General features: G+C 32.0%; 1 protein-coding gene across 3 annotated transcripts; it reads right to left on the bottom strand.

Moving 5' to 3' along the window:
* Positions 1-454: 454 nt before the first annotated feature.
* LOC143075299 (uncharacterized) lies at positions 455-22,726 on the bottom strand. Of its 3 annotated transcripts, none has more exons than XM_076250670.1 (10): positions 22,670-22,726; positions 17,827-17,884; positions 12,473-12,532; positions 11,402-11,505; positions 9,299-9,466; positions 8,768-8,854; positions 7,906-7,992; positions 5,055-5,157; positions 3,522-3,559; positions 455-897 (listed from the first exon to the last, which is right to left on the bottom strand). In XM_076250670.1, exons 2-10 carry the CDS (start codon positions 17,841-17,843, stop codon positions 620-622), a joined length of 942 nt encoding a protein of 313 aa, XP_076106785.1. In that variant the 5' UTR covers positions 17,844-17,884; positions 22,670-22,726; the 3' UTR covers positions 455-619. The 3 variants fall into 3 exon arrangements, with proteins under 3 accessions (XP_076106785.1, XP_076106786.1, XP_076106787.1); XM_076250671.1 differs by having other exon boundaries at positions 11,402-11,481; XM_076250672.1 differs by lacking the exon at positions 9,299-9,466.
* Positions 22,727-23,736: the final 1,010 nt, after the last annotated feature.

Raw genomic sequence — 23,736 nt, 5'->3', positions numbered from 1 at the left:
ACTTTTTTACAAGTGCCGTTTTTCCGAATTTACAACAGATACACCATAAAAAAAACAATCTTGTGATTGCATCTGTAATATTGTCTACGGAATGACTTGATAATCCCTTGGGACCCTTGTTGATATAGCTTGCTTGTATGCTTGTAAGCACTGCCTCTTTATCAAAAAGAAATCAACCATGACATGGAAGATACCGGAGATATCATGTTATAACCCAGAAGAACAAATTAAAAGGCTAGGTGTTGTTTTTTGCTACTGTTTGTCACATCTTTTTTTTTTTTTGTGGTATATTGTCAGCTTGTTTTCGACTTTTGAATATTCTTTTTGTATCTTTTGCATGTCATTGGGAAATCAATAAAACATGGATAATTTGACTGATGCATCGATGCAAACCTTTTCATATCAAAGCAATGTGAACAACATTTAGAACGACTGTGTTTTTGCTAAGCAAATTTATTTAACAATTGGTGAAAACGCCTATTCATTAAGAATCATATTTTTATTTTATTTTATTAACTGTTTATTTTTGTACATATCTTTACTGAATCTGGTTTGATTTTTACAAGCATTGTTGTGAAAAGAGCTTAATATACAGATTGTCTTATCTCAAATTGCCATGCTATTCTACAGTTTCGTAGTCATTAGCAACTGAATGTCTAGCTGTCTCTATTACCATATCAGAATGCATGTTTTGACGGTCATTACCGTTGGGGGTAAAAGCATCTGTGTACTCGTGTGTGACGTTTAATTCATTATACATGCTGACATAGGCTCTGTTGTTGTTTAAAGCATTGTATGAGTGACAGTCATCTGTCATCTGCAGGTATTCATGGGACGACTCAGCCATAATATTTTCCCCGCCATTATTGACATCATTCGTTAATTTGATGACTGGTGCTGTAAATAATATTTATAACAATGTATTTAGGTTTGTCAAATATATGAAAAGACAAATTAAGCTCGATTAAGACGTTAGTTGACTGATCGATGTCTTAAGGTCTCAACTCTATAGCAGACATATATTCGATGTATTATAACCTAACTTGTTGGAACATCTTGTTTCCCTACTTGAAGAGTTAATCTTATCATTAAATTTTATAAGTTGATTCATTAAAGAGGAACGAAATATGCCAGAGGGACAGTCAAACTCATAAATCGAAAATAAACTGACAACGTCATGGCTATGTTCCGGACCATATGAGTATTTGGACCATACGCGTATGGTCATGACCATATGCGTATACTCATATGGTCCGACCATACGCGTATGGTCCGACCGTACGCGTATGGTCGGACCATATGAGTATTATACTCGTTTGGTTATTAACGGGCCGGACCATATGAGTATTTGGACCATATAGGTATTTTTTCAAATATACAATAGAAATAATACAATAAACGTTATCTTAAAAACAAATGTGTTTACAAAACAATGTATTAATTTTACATGTCAAAAGCTACATAAACATTAAATATTGATGCCACAGTCAGTTGATCTTAGTTTTCATCGCTAATTGTATTCGTGTATGCTTTTGTATACTTAAAATGAAATTCACACGGTACCATACATGTAGTTTTTCTGAGATTGCTTGTTTTGGCTGCGTGCAGTGATATCGACTCGGACAATTCCGATGTGTCTACGGTGTTTTTGAGAAACTCTAGATCTTCAATATCGTAAAATGAATTTCACAGATCAAATTAGATAAAGACAGTGGATATTTCATGGCTCTTTTCAAAATGCTATTTTACCGTCTTATAATTAAGATTAAATAGAAGTATAGAAAAAAAGAATAGAAAAAATAAAGAAACATACACTTTTAATATTTTACTTTTAAAATGTCTTAAAAAATATCATGATCTTTAAAAATATCATGATCCTTGCCGGTGATGTCACCTACTTTAAAGAATAAAATTCCTTGTACAATATGTTCATTTAATTTTGGAATCTTTTTATAATTGTACTTACGAATAGTAAGAAATATTAACTGTGCGAAACTGTTTTTTTTAAATATTTTTTTTTAATATACATAAAATTACATTTTAGTGACGTAACAATCAGAAGGGTCACACCTAATGAAGAGTTTTTAAAAGTATACGTGTTCATTACCCCGACCATACGCGTACGGTCCGACCATACGCGTATGGTCGGACCATATGAGTATATACCCATATGGTCATGACCATACGCGTATGGTCCAGATACTCATATGGTCCGGAACAGCTACAAATGAAAAGGACAAACAGACAAATTATAGTACACATGACACAACATAAAGTAAACAATAAACCACACGAACCCCATCAAACACTAGGGGTGATCGCAGGTGCTCCGGAAGGATAAGCTTATCCTGCTCCACATGTGGCACCCGTCGTCTTGCTTATGAGATAACAAATCCGGTAAATAGTCTAATTCGGTAGGTCACATTTATGAAAGGGAAGGGATTGCAGTTACGACGTAAAAACATATCCGATATATTTTAGTATGTTCTCACTGTTGTACTGAGATTTGAACATCGCTTAACTGCTATCACTTCCAATTTAATTCAGCATTCCCAATATCGTTTTCATAACACCAAAATTATTAAACCTTAAAATACCTTTACATTGAAAGTAACATGCATCAGTTTTAATGAATTTTGAAGTGTCATTAGAAAGTTTATTCCGAATTTCCCCCCCAATAATGTACATCAGACCACAATTGACTGATTGATTGGAGAAAAAAACACCCCTTTCAGGATTGTATTGCTATTTATTGGCGGTCAGTTGACACTGACGGAGGACTTCAAAATGTCTGGAGAAAATCACCGACCTCAGAAAAATGCCACTCAAAAGATCGGGATCGCAAACGATCTACATTTTAAAAATCTAAATATTCGAAAAAAGTCAGAACTGTATTTTAACTAACGGATTAAAGTTCAAATATTTACTTGATATGTATTTTTTTTTAAATCGGAATTGTTACAATTTCTTTGAATAAAAATAAAATAGCTAGAAATATGATTCTTGACATAATATCAAGATTAGACATAGACGGGGTCAGTAAATTCCATATTGGGCAAGAGCGACATTCGTTATCATGTAGTATTTAAGTCTAGTAGCCTATCAAAGAAATCGAGTCTTCAAAACCGATTTACTAAGAACCTAGTTCCATTTTCCTATTAAAAAAACAAATATAATCACTACTTGTTAGCTTCAAATGTGTTTTAAGAATTAATTTAAATCGTTCATCAATTTTGTCTTTGTCTGTTGCAACCATTATTATTTTCCTCAACACTGTGTTGTTTTAATAAAGGGACGTAACGCCAATACAAACCGTGTATTGAAAAGGTATCGCCTTCTTACATAAGATGTTATATACACGGTATCCACGCGTTCACTTTTAACCAATCATATGTCTAGAATGTACAAGTAGTAAGATAAACATAATTTATTTATCGTCTTCTTTCTGGTTAAAGAACATGAGTTATTATTGACCTTTTGAAAATTATTTTACTTTTGAGGTTGAATAATTAAATAATTACCAGTTTGACTTAAATTTCGTTGCCGCCTTCTTTGGTACCTGAAATTTGAACACCAAGAGATAAAATGTAAAAAAAATGTTATTAATCAAAAAATATTTTGAACTAGCTCCTGTGTTCAAATCAACAAAAGAAAAACCAACGAAATTTGCAACAAATTTATATAAACTATCATATATCTTACAATGGTTCATAAAAAAGCAGCAACACTTTATCGTGAAAATAAGTGTACACTTAAAAATTAAATGGAAATGTGATATTTTGTTTTCATTTTCATAAGGTGCACATATCGATAGCCCCTTTATTCAAAACAATTGATTTCCATAAACACTGATTCTACCACATATTTTTCGTATACAAATAAATGATGGAATACAATTGAGAATGGAAACGGGGAATGTGTCAACGAGACAACAACCTGACCATAGTACAGATTGCAGGAGAAAACGTTGCATGAAAAACAGGAACGGATTATCTGATGGAAATTGACAATGAGGTTCGGTTGAAAACAAAACTTTACGACAAAAGAGATGATTTCAGCTTTCCAATTGTGAACTTTCCATTTCTAAGTAGCAACATTCTGTCAAAAGAAAACCAGGATATAATTATATACCATCCGTACCCGACCCTTTCGTGAGTTACGTTAATGTTATTAAATAGAATATAAGATTATCTTATTAGTTGATCGTTTGATAGAGTAAAAGGTATACATAAATTTAAAAAAAGTTAAAAACTGACACGAAGACGAATATAAATACATGTAGGTCACAGTATGATTTCCTTTTCAGTGTGTATCGTTCTGAACATGCATGAAATATTTGCCAGTGGATGTTAAGCAAGCAACCAAAAATCAATCAACCTCTTCAGTTTGACTCAATAAGATTTTCAAAATCTTACACACGAATATGTTAAATCTGGATTTATTTTATGAAAGTCTTCATTAAAATTCATCTGACATATATATGAAAATGTTTCTTTATTGTAGCGATACATTAACAAAACTTCATGTACTTCACGTTATTTGTTTCTAAAATTAAAATGCGGGACTTAAATGACAGTTTCTTTTACACCTATCATCGATTGAACTTTAAAAAATAACAAAAAACTATCAGAGGAATAAAGTTTTGAAGTAAATCATAGATTGCATGTTTATCAAGGAAAATAATGACCTCACACAAGTCATTATTTTATGCCTTGGAGCATATATCATTGAATCATGGTATCGTCCGGGTTGATTCTGAAAAAGAATGACCTGTCGTTCTGAAAGAAAATAACTCCATATAGGTATATAATATAAGATAAACTCATCATTGATACCAGGACTAAATTTTGTATATACGCCAGACGCGCGTTTCGTCTACAAAAGACTCATCAGTGACGCTCAAAAAATTTAAAAGGCCAACTAAAGTACGAAGTTGAAGAGCATTGAGGACTAAAATTCCTAAGGTACTCCATAATTTGATGTCATTCAGGATTTGAACTTTAAAATTTGTTAATTTGTTAATTTCTATGACAATCTATATACATGTACTCTACCTTATGAATCCCAATACAAAAGCGATGACATTTCCTATTACACTTATGGACAATACGATGCTAATGATAGTCCAATTGTCAGTCTTGTGGCTAGAACCAGAACCTGCAATTACAATTATACAAATATGATATTCATTTGAACAAACATAACGTGACAATTTTCAAAAGCAGTAGTCATTCTATGATCATTAGTTTGGTGATAGTGAAATATTAAAACAAATTTCTGAAATTTACTTTCTCCTTTTTTTATATAGATCAGACAGTTGGTTTTCCCGTTTGAAAGGTTTTACGTTAGTAATTTTGGGGCCTTTTATAGCTTGTTTGTTGTGAGCCATGGCTCCTTGTGGAAGGCCGTACATTGAACTTACTTATTTAAATTGTCATTTGGATGGAGAGTTGTCTCATTGGCACTCAAACCACATCTTCCTATATCTATTAATCCATGCAAACTCGTCTAATACACTGTATGCATTTAAAATATATTTCATTGGCTCTTATTAAAGAGGTTTTGGAATTTTTCCAGTCTCTGGAGGTTATTTTGGCCTGCACTTTCAATAGAGGTGATTAAAATGTCAATGTTATACATATAACCGAGTGTATATAGTCTAACTCGTCTCTTTAACATAGGTACCTTGCAAACTACTAGAGCATGGCATGTGCGAGCAAATCTCAAAACATCTTAAAAAACATACAGGATTGCTGATACATGGATTCATATCTGGCTTCTTGTGAAAAACAAAACTTTTGGTCACCCGAAATAACCTTTTGAACACATTCGAAAAATTTTATAAATTGTGCAGAATTTTATCTTTGTTGACAGATAAAGAAATAATGGCACTAATGACGTTTTATCCTGTCCAGTACTATAGAAAAAAATTCTCACAAGTAAAGGCAACGATGTTCGAAAGTCATAAATCGATTGAGAGGAAACAAATCTGGGTTACAAACTAAAACTGAGGAAAACACATCAAATATAAGAGGAAAACAACGAAACATTAGAAATACTAAAGTGATACAAAAACACACTACAATGCAACGCATAAAGAAACGCACTATAAGATAACAATTGCCATTTTCCTGATATGGTGCAGGACATTTTATGACCATAGTTAAATCTGGTTTTGTGGTTAGACAAACCGCGCGATTGCATGGCAATGTTAAATATTCACTAAAATGACAACATCACATAACAGGACTACAATACAAATAAATGAAAACAAAAATTCAGGACAGAGGAATAAACAAAACATCACAATAGAACATTACGACATGCTAATATTTATTAAATGGACCATGCTGATCATTCCACAACCTTTCATTGCATATTAGAACAAAACCATCACTGAAAGTTAACCAATCAATCTACCCCTTATTTATCCCATGTTCAAGCTCAAGTAACCATGTAAAATAAAGTTTTTAAAATATTCTATAGAAACACCAAATAAAAATTAACGTTGTTTTGAAATACACAAGAAATATGTTAATGACCCAGGTATGTTTTACTGCAATAAAATGAAGGAATAATTACCTACAACTGACAATTTCAAAGAAATGTTTTTTCGACCTTTTTTCGTATGCAATAGATATGACCTACAATAATTTGGTGGTATTACTCATAAATTACATCGAGGACACTGAAATATCTTAAGAATGACTTTTCACTGATGACGGTATACCTAGTTAACTGTTTAGACCATCAAACAGAAATTCCACAATCTATTGTATGGAAATCGATCTATCCTCGAAGAATGGACACACAACTGAGAAATGGGATATATTTCAATACATTGTTACATATTAAGCATTAGAACAATAACCAGAGATTTTATACACTCTATTAACAAATCCTACAACAACTCATGACTAAGAGTTCAAATATACATATAACAAATTTGCCAAAAAAGGCACTCTTAATGTTTTCTCGGAAGGCGCATGAAGTACTGTCTACTGGAATGTGAAAAAAAGCTTGCATTTCATTAGTCATTCAAATATACAAAATCAGCATAAGTGTGGGACTAGTTACCAACAAGCTAGAAAAAATACAACGTGATGCAGAAAGGTTTCGAAAAGAATGACAAAATTTAAAAGTTAAACAAGGCAGCTAGTGTGAAGAACGATTACATTGACTAATCTTTCCACACAACATCTTTCTTGCAAAGGTTATAAATTTAGGGATGTCAACGAGTACTCATCAATTATCGCTCGGCAGGAGCGAGTTTCGAATACTAAAATGACACTCGACTAAACGGTTAAATGTCAAATGTTGTTGTCTTCCCAGAGGGAATTCATTTGTTCTCCAAAAAAATTAATACTCAAGAAATTAATTGATTCGTGATTATTTGTTTAATAATCAAGATTGCTATTTCAGTTTAACAAACATATGCTAGTATACGAATCATGTGACATCTGACGGATGAAGGATATTAGTTATCAGAAACAACTAATATTTGTTCATGATTTTGTTGATAATGTTGTACCATTATAGACTCAGCCTATGTTATAATACATATGTATTGAAGTTATATATCTATGACATGAAAACTTCCTGGTATAATTGCAATTGACCCAGTGCACGTGTTTTTGTGTGTATTTGTATCTAAATAAATGTTTACATCATAATCAGTATCAATACCGTATTTGTTTTTCTTTTGTGTAAAGGATACAATTGATTCATAGTCTGGCATGACACATGCTTTTATAGCTTACATGTTCAAAATGGTACATGGTTTGTTCAATATTGTAGACCATTTGGTGACCGTAAGTTGCATACATCCTACTAGGCAGTCCTCAAACGAATCTCCTTGTCACTAATACCGTTTTTCCCCTAATTTTTCATTGATAGTTTACGTACCATGTCCAGCTGATAAAACACAACCAGGTTCATTTGAACAGCTTCCAAACTGTTCACATATGTCACAAGGATGGACTGTAGTTATATCTAAATTAAACAAACATAATTCTATTATTTCTGTCTGAATGTTGCAAATCACAAAAGCAGGAACAAGAACGTAAGGAATCTTACCACAGTAACCAAGTGGTCTAAAAAGTCCTACTTCTATCACTATTGAGTCAATACTGAGGTTGTGAATTCGAACCCCGCTCGTTCCGGTGCATTCTACTCAAAACTTAATTGATTTGAATTGGTAGTTTTCCAATCAAAGGTTGGTGGTTTCTCCGGGCTCTTCGGCCTACTCCACCTATAACAAATGGTTGCCACGAAATAGACCCAAATACGCGCTAAGAAGTTATTCTTATCCTACTAGTATATGTTTTAAGTTTGATTCCATTCCTTAGTAAACTGTTTGGTATTTTAAAGTCCAAAACGTCCCCTTTGCAGAGTTATCATTTTACATAATACGATACCGCAAGTAAGATAAAAAAAAAAATAAAAAAATTATAAAACCAATAATCTATGATGTGATACTCCAGAACCTTTCTATTTATATAAAACATGTAAGAGACTATGTTGCCGAACTTTGACATTTAGACTATTTTATCTTTCTACGTATGTGGTATTTACAATATATTTCATAACTTCGCTGAGTTGAAAACTGCATGAATATTCATTTATTTCTAACAAACGTTAACACTCGTTTTAAACATGTATTTGATAATGTTTTAATAATAAAAATATCTTGTTTATTTATGATTTGATTTAAAGAAGTGTCAGATTTACTCTTAACTGTCGATACAAACACTGTATTACTACATACTGTACTTAATTCCATGGTCAAATTCAGTCGCTGTTGAAGGTGCATAACGTTTCCTTAATAACTGTGGTCTAGGGGTTTTACTATAATCTGCAGAAATAATTCTATTTTCATTTCTTTATACATGTAAAGATATTAATAGGTACAACTTATTGTCGAAAATTTTATGATTCCTAACTCACGTAAGTTACACTACACAACTTTGAAAATTGTAATACTGGTATTTTAAAAAGAATGAAATAACGATTATTATTTATCAGTTAACCTTCTTTAATAATTTTTTTAAAATCTACGGCATATTTTATTTTTATCTTTTAAGTTTCCTTTTATTTTTTAATATCGTAGCTGACAATTATGTTTTCCTGTTGCAATAACAAAGCCTAAATAATTTTTTTCATTCTTCTAAATAAAGTTAAAAATATGTAATTAAAACAAGATGCTAATGATATATGTAGAACACTACAGATAGGAAAAGATAATACGAAAAATATGAAGAATTTAAGTCACTGAAAACTCAATGAAAAAAATAGCTACCTTTTGTTGAAACCGTGGACTTATAATAATTATCATCTCCTCCCTCATCATCTTCACATGGTTTTTCTTTGCATTTCTTACATTCTCCTGTTCTGCGGTCACATTTTTTGTAGACCGTGCAATAACATATATTTAGGCACTCTGGACCATATGTACCTTTGGGACATTCTATAAGTATATATTTTGCGTAATAAAGGACGCTATTCATTTCTTTGCAAACATCATATAAAATATTTTTTAATACGGAATACTGTTTTTGAAAATGTTGCATTCTAATTTCAATGACAATAGAAAAATCTAACGATAACGAAATACACTAAAACAGTTTATGAGTTAAAGACACATTTTGAACTTGTGATGCTGATGGAATTCAGTCTAATTAACTTTATACCAACTTCTAATGTTATTCTTACCGATCTGTGGTTTGCTTTGTAAAAACAAATGATCACCATTTTCAAGGCAACATATGTTGACGCCAGATATTCAAACAAAATCGACAGCAGAGTAGAGAAACATATAGAGTGGGGTGCTCATTTTTGCCATATCTATATGAAGATAACTTCAACATGCCTAAGCTTGAAAACATGTTTGTTTGAAAATAATCATCTGTAAAGTTAGATTAAAGGGTGTTTGAAATTTCCAGAAGTTTTGTCAATGGGGGACACATATTCGCCGTTTTACACATCTATTTAAAACCAAATAACTGCAGCTTTATATATTATTTATAAAATAAATTTCATTAAAGATGAACAGCAGACATTTCTAAGGTGTAAAAAAACAGAAATTTAGGGAAATCAGTCAAAAAATTACTAAGATAAAAATCTTAGAAAATACTGTTTTTCATTCCGGGAATTGACCGAACATCGTTGTCCGTTTTTCGATCTTTTGCAGTAAGCGCCGTAATTTTGTTTAAGTTTAAAACAAATAATCATAATAATTATAATTTTCATCATATTTCTTCCATTCCAGCCATCCTTTGAAGTGTTTACACCTCAAAATCATAAAATGGCGAAATTGTGTCCCCGGCGAATATGGCCCCCACTCTAGTAAGTCAAACGAAAAAATGATTACCAACGTTGTCAAAAGAAATTAAAAGAAGAAAAGACAAATACTCTACAACACACTTTAAAAATCTATAAATTGAGCTCCCCGAACTATACATATTATCAAGGCTTAATTCATCAGCGTGATGAAGATTATGGTGAATCCGATTGCATTAGTAGTACGACTCAATCATGACTTGTGATCATTTACATTTTGAAAAAAGACATACAATAAGAATAAACATAGTGAACATTACAAATTGAACATTTATGTAGTCAACTGTGACAATGATATTCCGTAAAAGGACTAGCATTGGTGGCACTCGTTAAACGAGGTTTTTTTAATTATAGGAAGATAATCTTTGTTTAATGTACTTGCAAATTGTAAAACTTCGTGTAAAATAGCTATCGTGTATTATAGACTGTTTTGGTTGCAGTTGTCGTTTGTTTATGTAATTTATACATGTTTCACTAGACTAGACCGTTGGTTTTTCCGTTCAACACTAGTAATTTTTTGGCCCTTTATAACTTGTTCGGTGTGAGCCAATGCTCAGTGTTGAAGGCCGTACATTGACCTATAATTGTTTACATTTATAAATTGTAATTTTAATGGAGAGTTGTCTCATTGGCACTCACACCACATCTTCCTATATCTAATTAAACCCTGATAATTCCTTAAAACTGCTGTATGCTTTTATCTGGAATCCTTTTTTTTTATGATAAAAGCTTACAAAAAGGTAAGAAAAAAAGAGTTGAGATGGGTTGAACCCGTGCAACAGATAATCCACCAGTCAACTAGTTAACTGCAACTCTATGATATTTCATATTCACATTCTTCATATTTCGGAGTCAGTTTTGATGCGATTATATTATTAATTTAGTGCGTAAAATACTCGTCACCACCAAATTTATGAACAATGCATGCTATAAGTACTCCCAAAATTGACCATCTAGACAATAGCCAATTGTAGAAAACCTCGTCGTAAAACAGATTCAACTTTGTTTTGCCTGCTTTGTTAATAATTTTACAAGTTTTAAAGATATTCGTAATATAGCTTACTTTTACATCTCCCCTTTTTTTTGGTATAGAAGCCTGGACAGCATATCTCTGTCGTTGTGGTAACATTAACCAATCCAGAGCTAATCACGTTAGTAATTGCCTTTCTTAATTCACGGGAAAATAACAATATCATCACGTAATGAAAAACGATAGAAATAATACAAAATGATTATAACACTAGTATTGTTATGTATTCGAAAACAAAGACGTATAGTAGATGTTGTAAGATACACTTAATTTGTTATATCCAGTTCATTAACGATAAATTCAAACATTGGATATGGGTTTCCTTTTAAAATTGGTTTTTGACTATGCGTATTGCTGTGTGTTTGCTTATTCAACATAAGCCATATGTATAGGTGAAGGTTTGTGAAGACACAAGATATGTTTAACACAACTTTATTGTTGCGCCTGTTCATGCCTTTCAATTTTGTGTACATTCGTTTTTTTGATAAATTTTGATTAATTTGTATGTTTCAGATTTTAGTGTGACATCCATTTTTGCTATATATTATTGTGTAGGACCCAAATGCAGCCCGCCTCCTGGTGCAGGATTCCTTGAAGTGTGGAAGGCCCATTGGTGGCCAAGGACAGTGTTTTGCACTTAATCGGGTTATTCCCCCTTTCTATTCGATTCTTTAAATGTAATTCAATATACCAATTTGACTGATGTCTCTATCAAAGCGCTACATGCACAATAAAATGCTTGGGAGTATAGATAAAACAACTAATGATAGATGACTTCAATCATGTTCGAAACGGTTTGTCTTTGAATGTAAAACACAAACCTTATAGACTGAAGCAAAAAATTAGAGCACGACATATTATATAACCACCTAGTATTATTGAAATAGTAACTATTTTAAATGGTTGGACCTTTTCTGTTTGTTTTAACGCTCCCAAAAATCGTTTAATTAAATTGATTTGTCCCGAGCTTTCTCAGCAAATGTTACGTCAGTAAAAAGTGTCAATTATACTTATTGTGGTATCATACCTTTATATAAAAATTATCAATATATATTAAAAAAATAATATTTGTACTTGTAAAGATGACAAAAACCTAACACATACCCATCTCCTGTTTTCAAGACCGTCGATACGTTTACATAGACATCACGTTTCTCAAGTTTCCTGAATTAATAAAACATTATACGAAATAAATACGAGCATAGCTTGGCACATTCTTGCTATCTAATTTTTGGTTAGATTATACTGGTTTTTGTTATGATCTTGACTACAAAATTTGATAGAAAGTACAACAAGACGTTAAACATATACATTTTAATAAATATTAACCTCACAGATATGTTTTCAAAAATATATTTGTTTCTAGAATGTCTAAACCTCGATGCGTTTTTTTAATTTACAGCAGGAACGTAGAGCCTTTTGAAATAGCTAACATTGAAGCTCTAGAATAGACTGGACTTCCAAAATGCTTTATAAACACTTTATTAATTTCCACGAAAAAGTCAATAAAAGCAAACGGAAAACTATGGAAGTAAAACATGTAATACAATAAGTTAGCTTCTTTACAAGAATGTTCAGATTCATAAAATAAGTACTTTACATATTAAATCAGCTACAAACTTAATGAGCACGTTAAGCTAGTATAACAATGGTCGCTACTTTGTTTAAAAACAACAAGCCTGTGACAAAGCAGTATTTGAAATGAAGATATAATTGAAAGGTCCCTGTTTTCGAGATATACATGATATAAGCCATTGCAAATTTGGTGGGCAATGATTCTCTCTAGATTTTTATATATTTAAAATTGTCTCTTTTTTCTTTCAAAAAACTATGAAATTAAATTTACTAAAATCATGAAAAAGAGGGTAGGGGTTACATGGATAAAAAAAGAGGAACATCCTATATCTGACAAAAAGTTAAAAAGAAGAGTAGCGAACACCGGTACCCCTACCTTTTTTTTGTGCCTGCACCAAGTCAAGTGTTAAGAGTAATTTGTTGTCTAATGTAATTTATTTTTTTTAATATCATTTTTGTCGGAGAATATGGATGCTTGTGAATTATGCTGTATATTGTCCATATGGTAATATTTTGATGATTTTGTCAATATATAAAAAGGAGATGTTGTATGCTTGCAAATTAAAGTGGTATGAACGATAATAAACGTCAGTACGTAATTTACAAAAACCTATTAAACACAAATTAATCAGAAAGAACAACATATAGTGGAAGATAACTTACGTATCACCAGCCGAGTAGTCAGCACTTCGGTATTGGCATGAATATCAACTATGTGGTAATTTTTATAAATTTCCTGTTTACAAAACTTTGAACTAATAAAACAACTAAGGATTTTCTTACCCTAGGAATAGATTACTTTAGCCGTATTTGACACAACCTTTTGCTATTTTGGATCCTCAATGCTCTTCAAATTTGTACTTGTTTGGTTTGATATTTTTTTTGATATGAGCGTCACTGATGAGTTATGTAGACGAAACGCGCATCTGGCGTACACACTTATAATCCTGATACCTTTGATAACTATTAGCAAGCAAAACTATACAAATAATGACACAAGTATGAATATTAGCACGAAGCATCATTTTTATATACTTTTTAAGTAAGAACAGATGGCTATAAAATACATTTTGTTGTTAAGATAGCCACGGCCTATTTCTAAACTGGCTGTTCTTTTCAATTCGAAAATACTTATGTTTTCTGGATTTTCTTTCGTTGACCGTCATTTGGGAAAAAATATTATCAGGTTTGGTGCATGTGACATATATTCAAGAAATAATTATTTGAACTATTAAGTTTAAAACTGACACAGAAACATCAAAACTATTCACTATATACTTTTCGGATTTTTAATGATATCATGATTTAGTTTGATAATAGTTTTAAGGATATGATACACATGCGTTTAACAGTTTTGTTCATGCACAAACTATGTATAGACATAGAGGGCGATTTGCATGCACTACCAGGGAACACTTGTTTTTATCCTACAGACGAGAATTCCGATTTCGTAATCATATCTTGTTTTAAAAGTTGCAATGATCAAGCAGTCGATGTATACGGTGACTTTTGTATTTGATTAGTAAACTTAGATGGAAAGGCCAGAGAAGATGATATTATCGTCAATTTTGTGGATTGGTAATTAAAATGGCTTGTTTTAACATTCTGGATGATATATTGCAATATATTGGATGGACATGCTCCATCATTGAAGCCGATATTGCATCGCCTAGAACGGTAGATTCTTTTCGTGTTTGTTCAAATTTAACGAGGAGTAGACACCCATATTAGACAAATGCATATGTTTTGGTTGAATTGATTATGTCGACTTATGGAAAAGTAAACGCAGAAAATATAGCGCATGACGTCTATGATTGGATAGACTCGTATAATAAAAGAAAGTCATCTTGACCACAGTAAAAATTTTGTTTAAATTTTGTTAATTGTAAATGTAATTAAATCTGATGCGACTGTCATAGAAGAGAGAGGTTCAGCTCTATAAAACCAGGTTTAATTCACTTTTTTTCTACATCAGAAAATGCCTTTACCAAGTCATGAAATGTCAGTTGTTATCCTTCCATTTGATGTATTTGAGCTGCTGATATTTTCCATTCGATTATGGACTTCCGTGTTAATGAGACAAAGAATACAACATATACAGTTAAGTCTGCTTTATATCTTAACTTACATCTATAAATGAGAGTCGGTTGAAAACAAAAACTTACGAGCAATGATTTCAGCCTTACAAGTGTGACCTTTCCATTTTTAGCAAAGAGTTCAAAATAGGTAAGTTGAAATCATCACTTCATAAATTTTACAGACGCCATTTCGAATGAGTTGACCGTTTAGGAATATCCGTTTCACAGATGTATCAGATATATTCTTTATGTCGTAACTACAATACAGTTCCCTTTTCACGAATGTGGCCTACCGAATAAGACAATTTACTGGCTCTGTGTTCACATGAGCAACACGTTGGGAGCCACATGTGGAGCATAATTTGCTTACACTTCCGGAGCACCTGATATCACCCCTAATTTTTGGAGGGGATCGTGTTGTGGTTGTTCCTCTATTTGTGACATTTTTACCTCCTATTGTGTTTGTTTTGTTCATACATCGTTGTCAATATGAGACAAGTGAGAGGGTTAACGGTTTCAAACCAGGTTCAATCCACAATTTTCTACATTTGAAAATACCTGTATCAAGTCAGGAATATGACAGTTGTTGTTGATTCCTTTGATTAGTTTGTGCTTTTGAATTTGCAATTTGATTAGTGACTTTTGGTTTTAAATTTTCCTCGGAGTGGAGTATTTTTTTAACTTTTTTTTTTACTTAATGAATATTTTATAGGCTGTGACAAAAAACGCAAAGTGGTAGTGCTAGACGGACATTTGTTGGTTATCGTATAACGCCAAGGGTATGGAGTAGTTTTCTCTGTGAAGATGACAACAAATTGATTTTTCAAGTTTCTTGCCGACAGAACTGCCTCTTTATAGACTAATAAAAAATGCTTATTTTGCCCAAGCTGTAAATATTCTTTGCAATTTGAATACGGATACTTCCCAGCTAACATAAGTAACCATGAAGAAGCAGTTACACCTATTTTTGCCAAGTGAGGCAAAAGATTGGCTTCCTTAGCTGCCGTTGCATCCTCATGTCAAGAACTTTTGAAATACAGATGCAAGGAATTCGAGCTGAATTGGTAACTGTAAATGCTACCGTGTTTTGAATTCCTTATACTGTTTTGTGTATTTGCAACTGTCAGATAACTATAAGACAAGTAACCTGTCTTTCAATTCAAACTAGGCATTTTGTCCATCTGATGAGCCTTTTTCAACTGATTTTTATAGTTCGTTCTTATGTTGTACTGTTATACCACTGTCCCAGGTTAGGGGAGGTTGGAATCCCGCTAACATGTTTAACCCCGCCACATTATTTATGTATGTGCCTGTCCCATGTCATAAGCCTGTAACTCAGTGGTTGTCGTTTGTTTATGTATTACATATTTGTTTTTCGTTCATTTTTGAACATAAATGAGGTCGTTAGTTTCTCGTTTGAATTGTTTTACATTGTCTTATCGGGGCCTATTTTAGCTGACTATGCGGTATGGGCTTTGCTTATTGTTGAAGGCCGTACGGTTACCTATAGTTGTTAATGTCTGTGTCATTTTTGTTTTTTGTGGATAGTTGTCTCATTGGCAATCATACCACATCTTCTTTTTTATATTTGAACTTAACGAAGTAAGTGACATTACGTGTTAAACTGATGGAAATGATAAACCTTTAAATTTGTGTATTGTTTCATCGTTCCTTTGGAACTGTAAAAGAGGGACGAAAGCTACCAAAGGGACAGTCAAACTCATAAATCTAAAATAAACTTGCAACGACATGGCTAAAAATGAAAAAGACAAACAGACAAACAATAGTACACATTACACAACATAGAAAACTAAAGAATAAACAACACGAACAACACCAAAAATTAAGGGTGATCTCAGGTAAGCAGAAGGTAAGCAGATCCTGCTCTACACGTGGCACTCGTCGTGATGCTTATGTGATAACAAATCCGTTAAATAGTTTAACTCGATAGGTCACATCCATAATAGGGAAGGATATTATAGTTACGACGTAAGTAACATATCCGATATAATTTACGTTTCATCAAAACGTACATTGGATTATACCTTTAACACAGATTTCAAAGAATTACGACATGAAGCCGATTTGATATGAAAACATATGCAAAATGAGCAGTGGACATTTTGAAAAAATGATTCTTTTTATGGCCAGCAATTGTTTTTTTTTAATTATCATTTAGTAAACCTTTATACCAAATGTTATGGTTGTTTTACGATTTTCACACTTATTTCTTTAATATTTAAATTATATGAATGACAAATTATGCTTATATCGTAACAACAAAATATATCTAAACCTACATGTATTAGAAGGCGATTGTCATACATCGGATACAGAAAAAAGATTCGAAACGAAACATGTTATCATGTTACATAAAGAATTCATATAGCAGCAAGCTTGATGAAACAATTGTTGAATTTTAAAAAATGATTCAATTAAGTTTTGAATAATACATGTACATACACATATGATTATACATCTATTAGCCCTTTTTAAGAAGATCGTGTCTTGCCTGTCTAATTTTCTATAAAACGCATCTCATCTCAAAATTGCAATTTCACAAATTTCGGAATATTCATATTGTTGATACCGGTTTTAATCAATGTCTATTTATTTATAGAAGTGAATTCTTTTTTCATACTATCAACGACATGAATCATCCTTGGGTAAGACAGCTTATGAACAAGACATTTGATGTTGGGTATATAATGAAAATAAAAAATCATAATTACCATGTTACATTAAGACAAATGTGTTTATCTGATGTGTACACTATTCCTGTTCCTTGTGTGTCTGTTGACTCACCCCATGTAATCAAACATAAAACAAGAAAGAGGAAGTTTAAACTACGAATTGGTTGAATCTGAAAATAGAATATGTAATGCAACAGTTATGTTGATTTCAATTTTTAATCACGCTATACATAGTTTATGTATTTGCTTATCACTTGACTATCAAATTGTTCACATGGGAAAGAAAATAAAATTAAAGCCATCATTAATTCTATGTCTTCATATTTGTTCAACAAAGACAAAAGTTATCCCTCAATCATGTCAATGCGTGTCCGCAGTTCCAGGAATTTTCTCCCCATCACTTTAAATTATTGTCCACCCCCTGAATAAAACAAGTATGAATGAAATTGATTTGATTTTTATGTAATTACTTGTAATGGATTTGAACTAGATTTTGGTAACTGCGAGTACTAAAAAATCGGAAATTTGTGTCTTTTATTTTTAATGTTTTATGTATTTTGTACTTTTCTGTACCAATCTGTAGATTAAAACCATGTTTAACTGATTTAGTGTTTGTGTGTTGAGATTTATGTTGACGACGCAAGACTGAGGTACCTTTAATAACTATTGTCGTGATGTTCTATTGTATTGTTTATTCGTGTATTTCTCTGTCCTGTATAATCTTCCATTTATTTGTATTGCAGTCCTGTCATGTAATCTTGTCATTTTAGTGTCATATTATAATTGACATAAAAGCGGGAGGTTTGGCTAGCCACATGCCAGGTTCAACTCACCATTTGTTCATAAAAATCATGTACCAAGTAAGAATAATAGCTTGTGGAATCGTGTAATTCGTTTCTATGTTTGTTGTTTTGTCGTTTGGTTTTTGGTTGTACCGTTGTTTTACTCTTATATATGGTGTTTTCTCCTCAGTTTTAATTTGTTATCCGCATTTGTTTTCTCTCAATCTCTTTATGACTTTTGAACAGCGGTATACTACTGTTGCCTTCATTTAAAGATGATCATCCATAACAAGATACGGTTTTTATCATAGAAAACAAAAAGGAATTTACAGGGAAACTTTCACGATATTCTCAACGTCGCAGTAATTTTACGACTCTTAGATGTCCAAGGTTCTTAGACAAACAAATACATGTTATTTTCGATTAACACCGATCCGTGATGTATATATAATAGGATAGGAAAAAAAGCTTACCATTGTTGGTTCAAGGATAAATATCAGTAAATTAATCGTGTTAGATCAATTAACAAAGGCACTTGTGACGTATGTTACAACATTTTTTCCTCTACTAGATATATGATTCACTTATTGTTTTGATATATTTTCAATAGAACGGAAACATATTTATTAATAATTTATCCAATTGTTTGATTAAACAATTCAATAGCACAAAACACTTAGGAAAATACATGTGTGCAACGACTTGATGAATCAAATTGCTTTATGAAACACAGCTGTCAAGGGAAAAAAGAAGAACAATTAAATGCCACAATCTTTTCCAAAATATAAAGTTGTGTCCTAAATCTAATTCATGTATGTAAACAAATTTCACAATTCGTTTCTAGTCTAAAAAGCTATCTGCATCAAAAGTGAACATATGAAATCTTCTTATATAGATATAGGAAGATGTGACGTGAGTGCCAATGAGACAACTCTCCATCCAAATTACAATTAAAAAAAAGAAGTAAACTATTATAGGGTAATGTACGGCCTTCAACACGGAGCCTTGGCTCACATCGAACAACGAGCTATAAAGGGCCCCAAAATTACTAGTGTAAAACCATTCATCAGGGAAAACCAACGATCTTATCTATATAAAAAGAACGAGAAATACGTATAGATTACATAAACAAACAACAACTACTGCTGTCCATCAGGTTCCTGACTTAGGACAGGTGCAAACAATTGCAGCGGGATTAAACGTTTTAATGGATCAAAACATTCTCCCTTTTTCTGAAACAATAGCATAACATCACAACATAGAAAAACACACGGTAAAATATCAATTGGCAGCCTTAATACAATCAAAAAACGTAAATTAATACACTATGAACGAATAAATTTGATCTGTGATATCTTAATGCAAATGCACTGTTAATTAAATATTAGGGACAAACATTCAAGGCCAAAAAACAAACAAACAAGTCCAAACAAAGCCATGGCAAGACACCACTGCGAAATATTTAACCCTTCGAAAATATTCACTTTAGAAAAAAAAACGGTTTTAAAAAATACAGGTAAATCTTGAAGTTTATACAAATGTAGTAAGGCGAAGTGAGTGAAAATTAGAATATTCAGAATAATCAAAACTGGTATATAGACAAGATCCATATAAATATAAAATAACAAAAACATTATAAACAGTATCAACAGGTCGAATAAACAAGAAAATACGATTTGAGAGTACTCGCAGTTACTGACAGCTAGTTAAAAGCCAATAACAATTGATAAAAAATAGCATGCACCAGAGACCAAAATCTACTAAAACACATTCGAGGGTTTAGTATTTAATGTCATGTCAGGGAAGACATGACTTGTGCAATGCCAAAAATAAATGTATCGACAGGTAGTAGGATAGTGAGGAGCGACTTATATAGAGATACTAATTAATGTGTCTGTGTCTCTATACATCCCGACTCACAGAAGATACAATTTAGTTATGTTCTAATTTGCTAACAACAACATCGATATTAGTGCCAATGTAAATAATATTCAGAGATTTAATTCCAATATTGGTACGATAACCCTTACTTAGAAATTTGTTTAAAGGTTCGATTATTTCACACGGATCACATAGTGATTTCCTTGCTTTAAGTACAATATTACCATAACCTTAAGGATGAGAAATATAATTTTTAAAAAGTTTTCTACAGGTAAAGCCAAATTTACTAATCAAATCTTTGTATCTATGAAAGAATTTAGTAAAAGTTTTAAGTAATTTATGGTATCGAAATCCCTGACACAACAATTTACCAGTGATGCATGGATTATGTTCGTTAAAATCTATGACATCAGAACACACAAGGGCATACCGAACGAGTTGGGATATATAAACACCGTACGATGGAGCCAAAGGCACATCACCGTATAAAAAGGAAAATTAACAATAGGAAATGAAAAATCGTCTCTTTTTTCGTAAATTTTAGTATGAAGTTTCCCGTTTAAAGTCGAAATGTCTAAATCTAGAAAAGGACAACTGCTGCTGTTTATGTTAGATTTAGTTAAAGAAAGTTATTTTGGGTATGTCTCTGAAGTGTATTTAGCGATCTCAACGAAAAAATATCATCCAGATAACGGTAGGTATTTTTGAATGTATCAACCAAATATAACAATGATGGGTCTTTACTGAGTTTGGTCATAAACTGAGATTCATAGCTATCTATTTTACACTGTTAGATTCACACGACATCTAGTAGTGTCGAATATTTTTGCATCAGAGGCATATTTGGGGTGGTTTTTACCTATGACCAAAAACCATATCATGTTTAGGCATTACCTAGGCCAAAAGAAATGCCCAAAAGAAATGCATACATCAAATATATTCCGCAATATATGAAAAAAAAATTTACTCTTAATTTCGAAAATCTTTGATACACCCCTGTACATTGTTTATTTACATCATTTAAACTGTATATACAATGTTTTTTTTTCAATTAAGAAATTGCATGTTAAGACAAAAAGCACATTTGATTTGTTATGCTGCTTAGTACTACTTATTCAGCAGAATTTAACCTAGGAAATAAAGAGGTCGGTAATAAAGAGTAGAAACAAGAACTACTTATGTTGAGATATATACAGATTAATGGTCTTTATCTACGATACGATTTCCCCCAAACTGTCCCTGTGTTAAATTCAATCTCCGATCTCCAACTAACCATCAAACACAACTGTTGTTATGGAGATAGAAACTATTGGTTGATTGTGCATTTTAAACAAATCTACAATAATTAAGTTGAAACAGTTCAAAATCAAAGATGATCTGACAGGCAGGTTCTACAAAAAAGCCAAAAGCAACCGAAACAAAAGCTAAACCTAAGGTTGACTTCTTCATGTTCTTAGGGAGTTATTGCCTTTTTTGTGTGTTTTAACTATTTTGAAGACTATGCTAGATAAATACAAACTGTCCATGGCAAAAATTATCAAAAATACAAGACTTTTTATATACAATAACTGATAACAATAAAGAATTACACTGAGATAAAAAAAATAAAAAAAAAACAAGAATGTGTCCATAGTACACGGATGCCCCACTAGCTCATCATTTTGTTGTTGTTGTTTTTTATTTTACTCTTATTGTCTGAAACCACTGAACAAAAAAGCACCTGAATTAGCAACACTATTTATTAATGTCCGCTGGAAGGTGCTCCCTGGAATGCTCTATGAAATTTGACGTTTTGGCTTTGAAACATTATTTAAAATTAGTGTCAGGTCCAATAATATACTAGTATTCTGATTGGCTGAAATTTCATTTAATGACTAATAAAAATCCAAGATGTCTCCTATTGAAGGACCTAGTTAAAAAATTACAGCATTGGGAAAATATACAAACAACAACTGTGACTAAACGCGATCCCAAACCTCCTGAAAGGGTAAGCAGCTCATATCTTTTCGAAAATGATTAACACAAATGAAAGTTTTGTTCGTTTGACAGTTGACTTTTTACCAATGTTTTATGCACAATTGTTTAAATCAAAGATCCTTCGGCGTACACAATGTAAAGAGAACAATTACTAATAGTAAGTAAAAAATCTTTCACAGACAAATATGTTACAAAGATATGTCGTAAAGAAACTCAGTATAGATTACAGTATTAAAAATAAATATTTGCGCCGGACGAGCGTAACTCAATTCTACAATTTTTTAGAAAAACGGACGTGAAAAATTCGATGCTTACCTCCAAAATACGTCCGTATCCTTACTTGTATTTCTTCTTCTGGTTAATTAAAACCACAAAACGGGTATGATGTACTTTAAAGCCCTGCTCAAAAGGATAGGTTCATTAATTGCAATATTGCAACCAGCAACCATATATCACGAAAATAGTGAAAGGAAATGCAATAGCTGGAATGTGGTCCAAACTGTGAGATAAATACTTATCTAAGGATGCAATATTGGTGTGAAACAATCGTCACCAAACTTTTGTGACAGAAAATATTCAATATAGCAGAACGTATTATCATGATTTGGAAACAAAATATGCTCTAAAGGTGCAAAGGAAATTAAATTAAACAGCATCTAAATAACCGCAAAATATAATGGTTCTATACATAATTTTAAATGCATCAATGCCTTTCACATATTTTTCGATTGATTGAAGCGAACGACACTTCTTTCCAAAACTAACCTTTATATTTTTGACTACAATCTATTTAAAAGGTATTATCATGTCAAATTGTAATTGTAATCCTCCTGATTTATTTACAATGAACTTCAAACATCCACCAACCCGCTATTCTTAGGATAGTGTACACTGGAAATAGTTTCATATCTGTAATTGATAAAAACTCTATCATTTTGGGTTAACAATCCTCTTCAACTTTGTACCTTATTTTTTTTAATTTTTTTAGCGTTGACGAGATTTTGTAGACGAAACTTGCGTTTGACATTCAAAGTTATAATATATATTGGGAGTGGTATGAGTGCCAATGAGAAAACCATCCAAGTAACAATTCATAAAAGTAAACCATTATAGGTCAAGGTACAGCCTTCAATACGGATCATTGGCTCACAACGAACAACAAGTTATAAAGGGCCTCAACAATTACAAACCATTCAAACGGGCAAACCATAGGTCTAATTTATATAAAAACGAGAAACGAGAAACACATATGAACTACATAAACAGACGACATCTACTGTAAGTCTGATATCCTTAAAAAGTGTTTTGATACACATTATGTTTATACATAGGAATATAATCTATCAAAAAAGTATGTGAAATTAGACAATACAAGAAAACCA

The sequence above is a fragment of the Mytilus galloprovincialis genome, chromosome 5 (genome assembly GCF_965363235.1).
Source record: "Mytilus galloprovincialis chromosome 5, xbMytGall1.hap1.1, whole genome shotgun sequence".
Lineage (NCBI taxonomy): Eukaryota > Metazoa > Mollusca > Bivalvia > Mytilida > Mytilidae > Mytilus > Mytilus galloprovincialis.
Note: the sequence above shows the minus strand (reverse complement) of the source record. Positions and strands in the feature narration are given on the sequence as shown.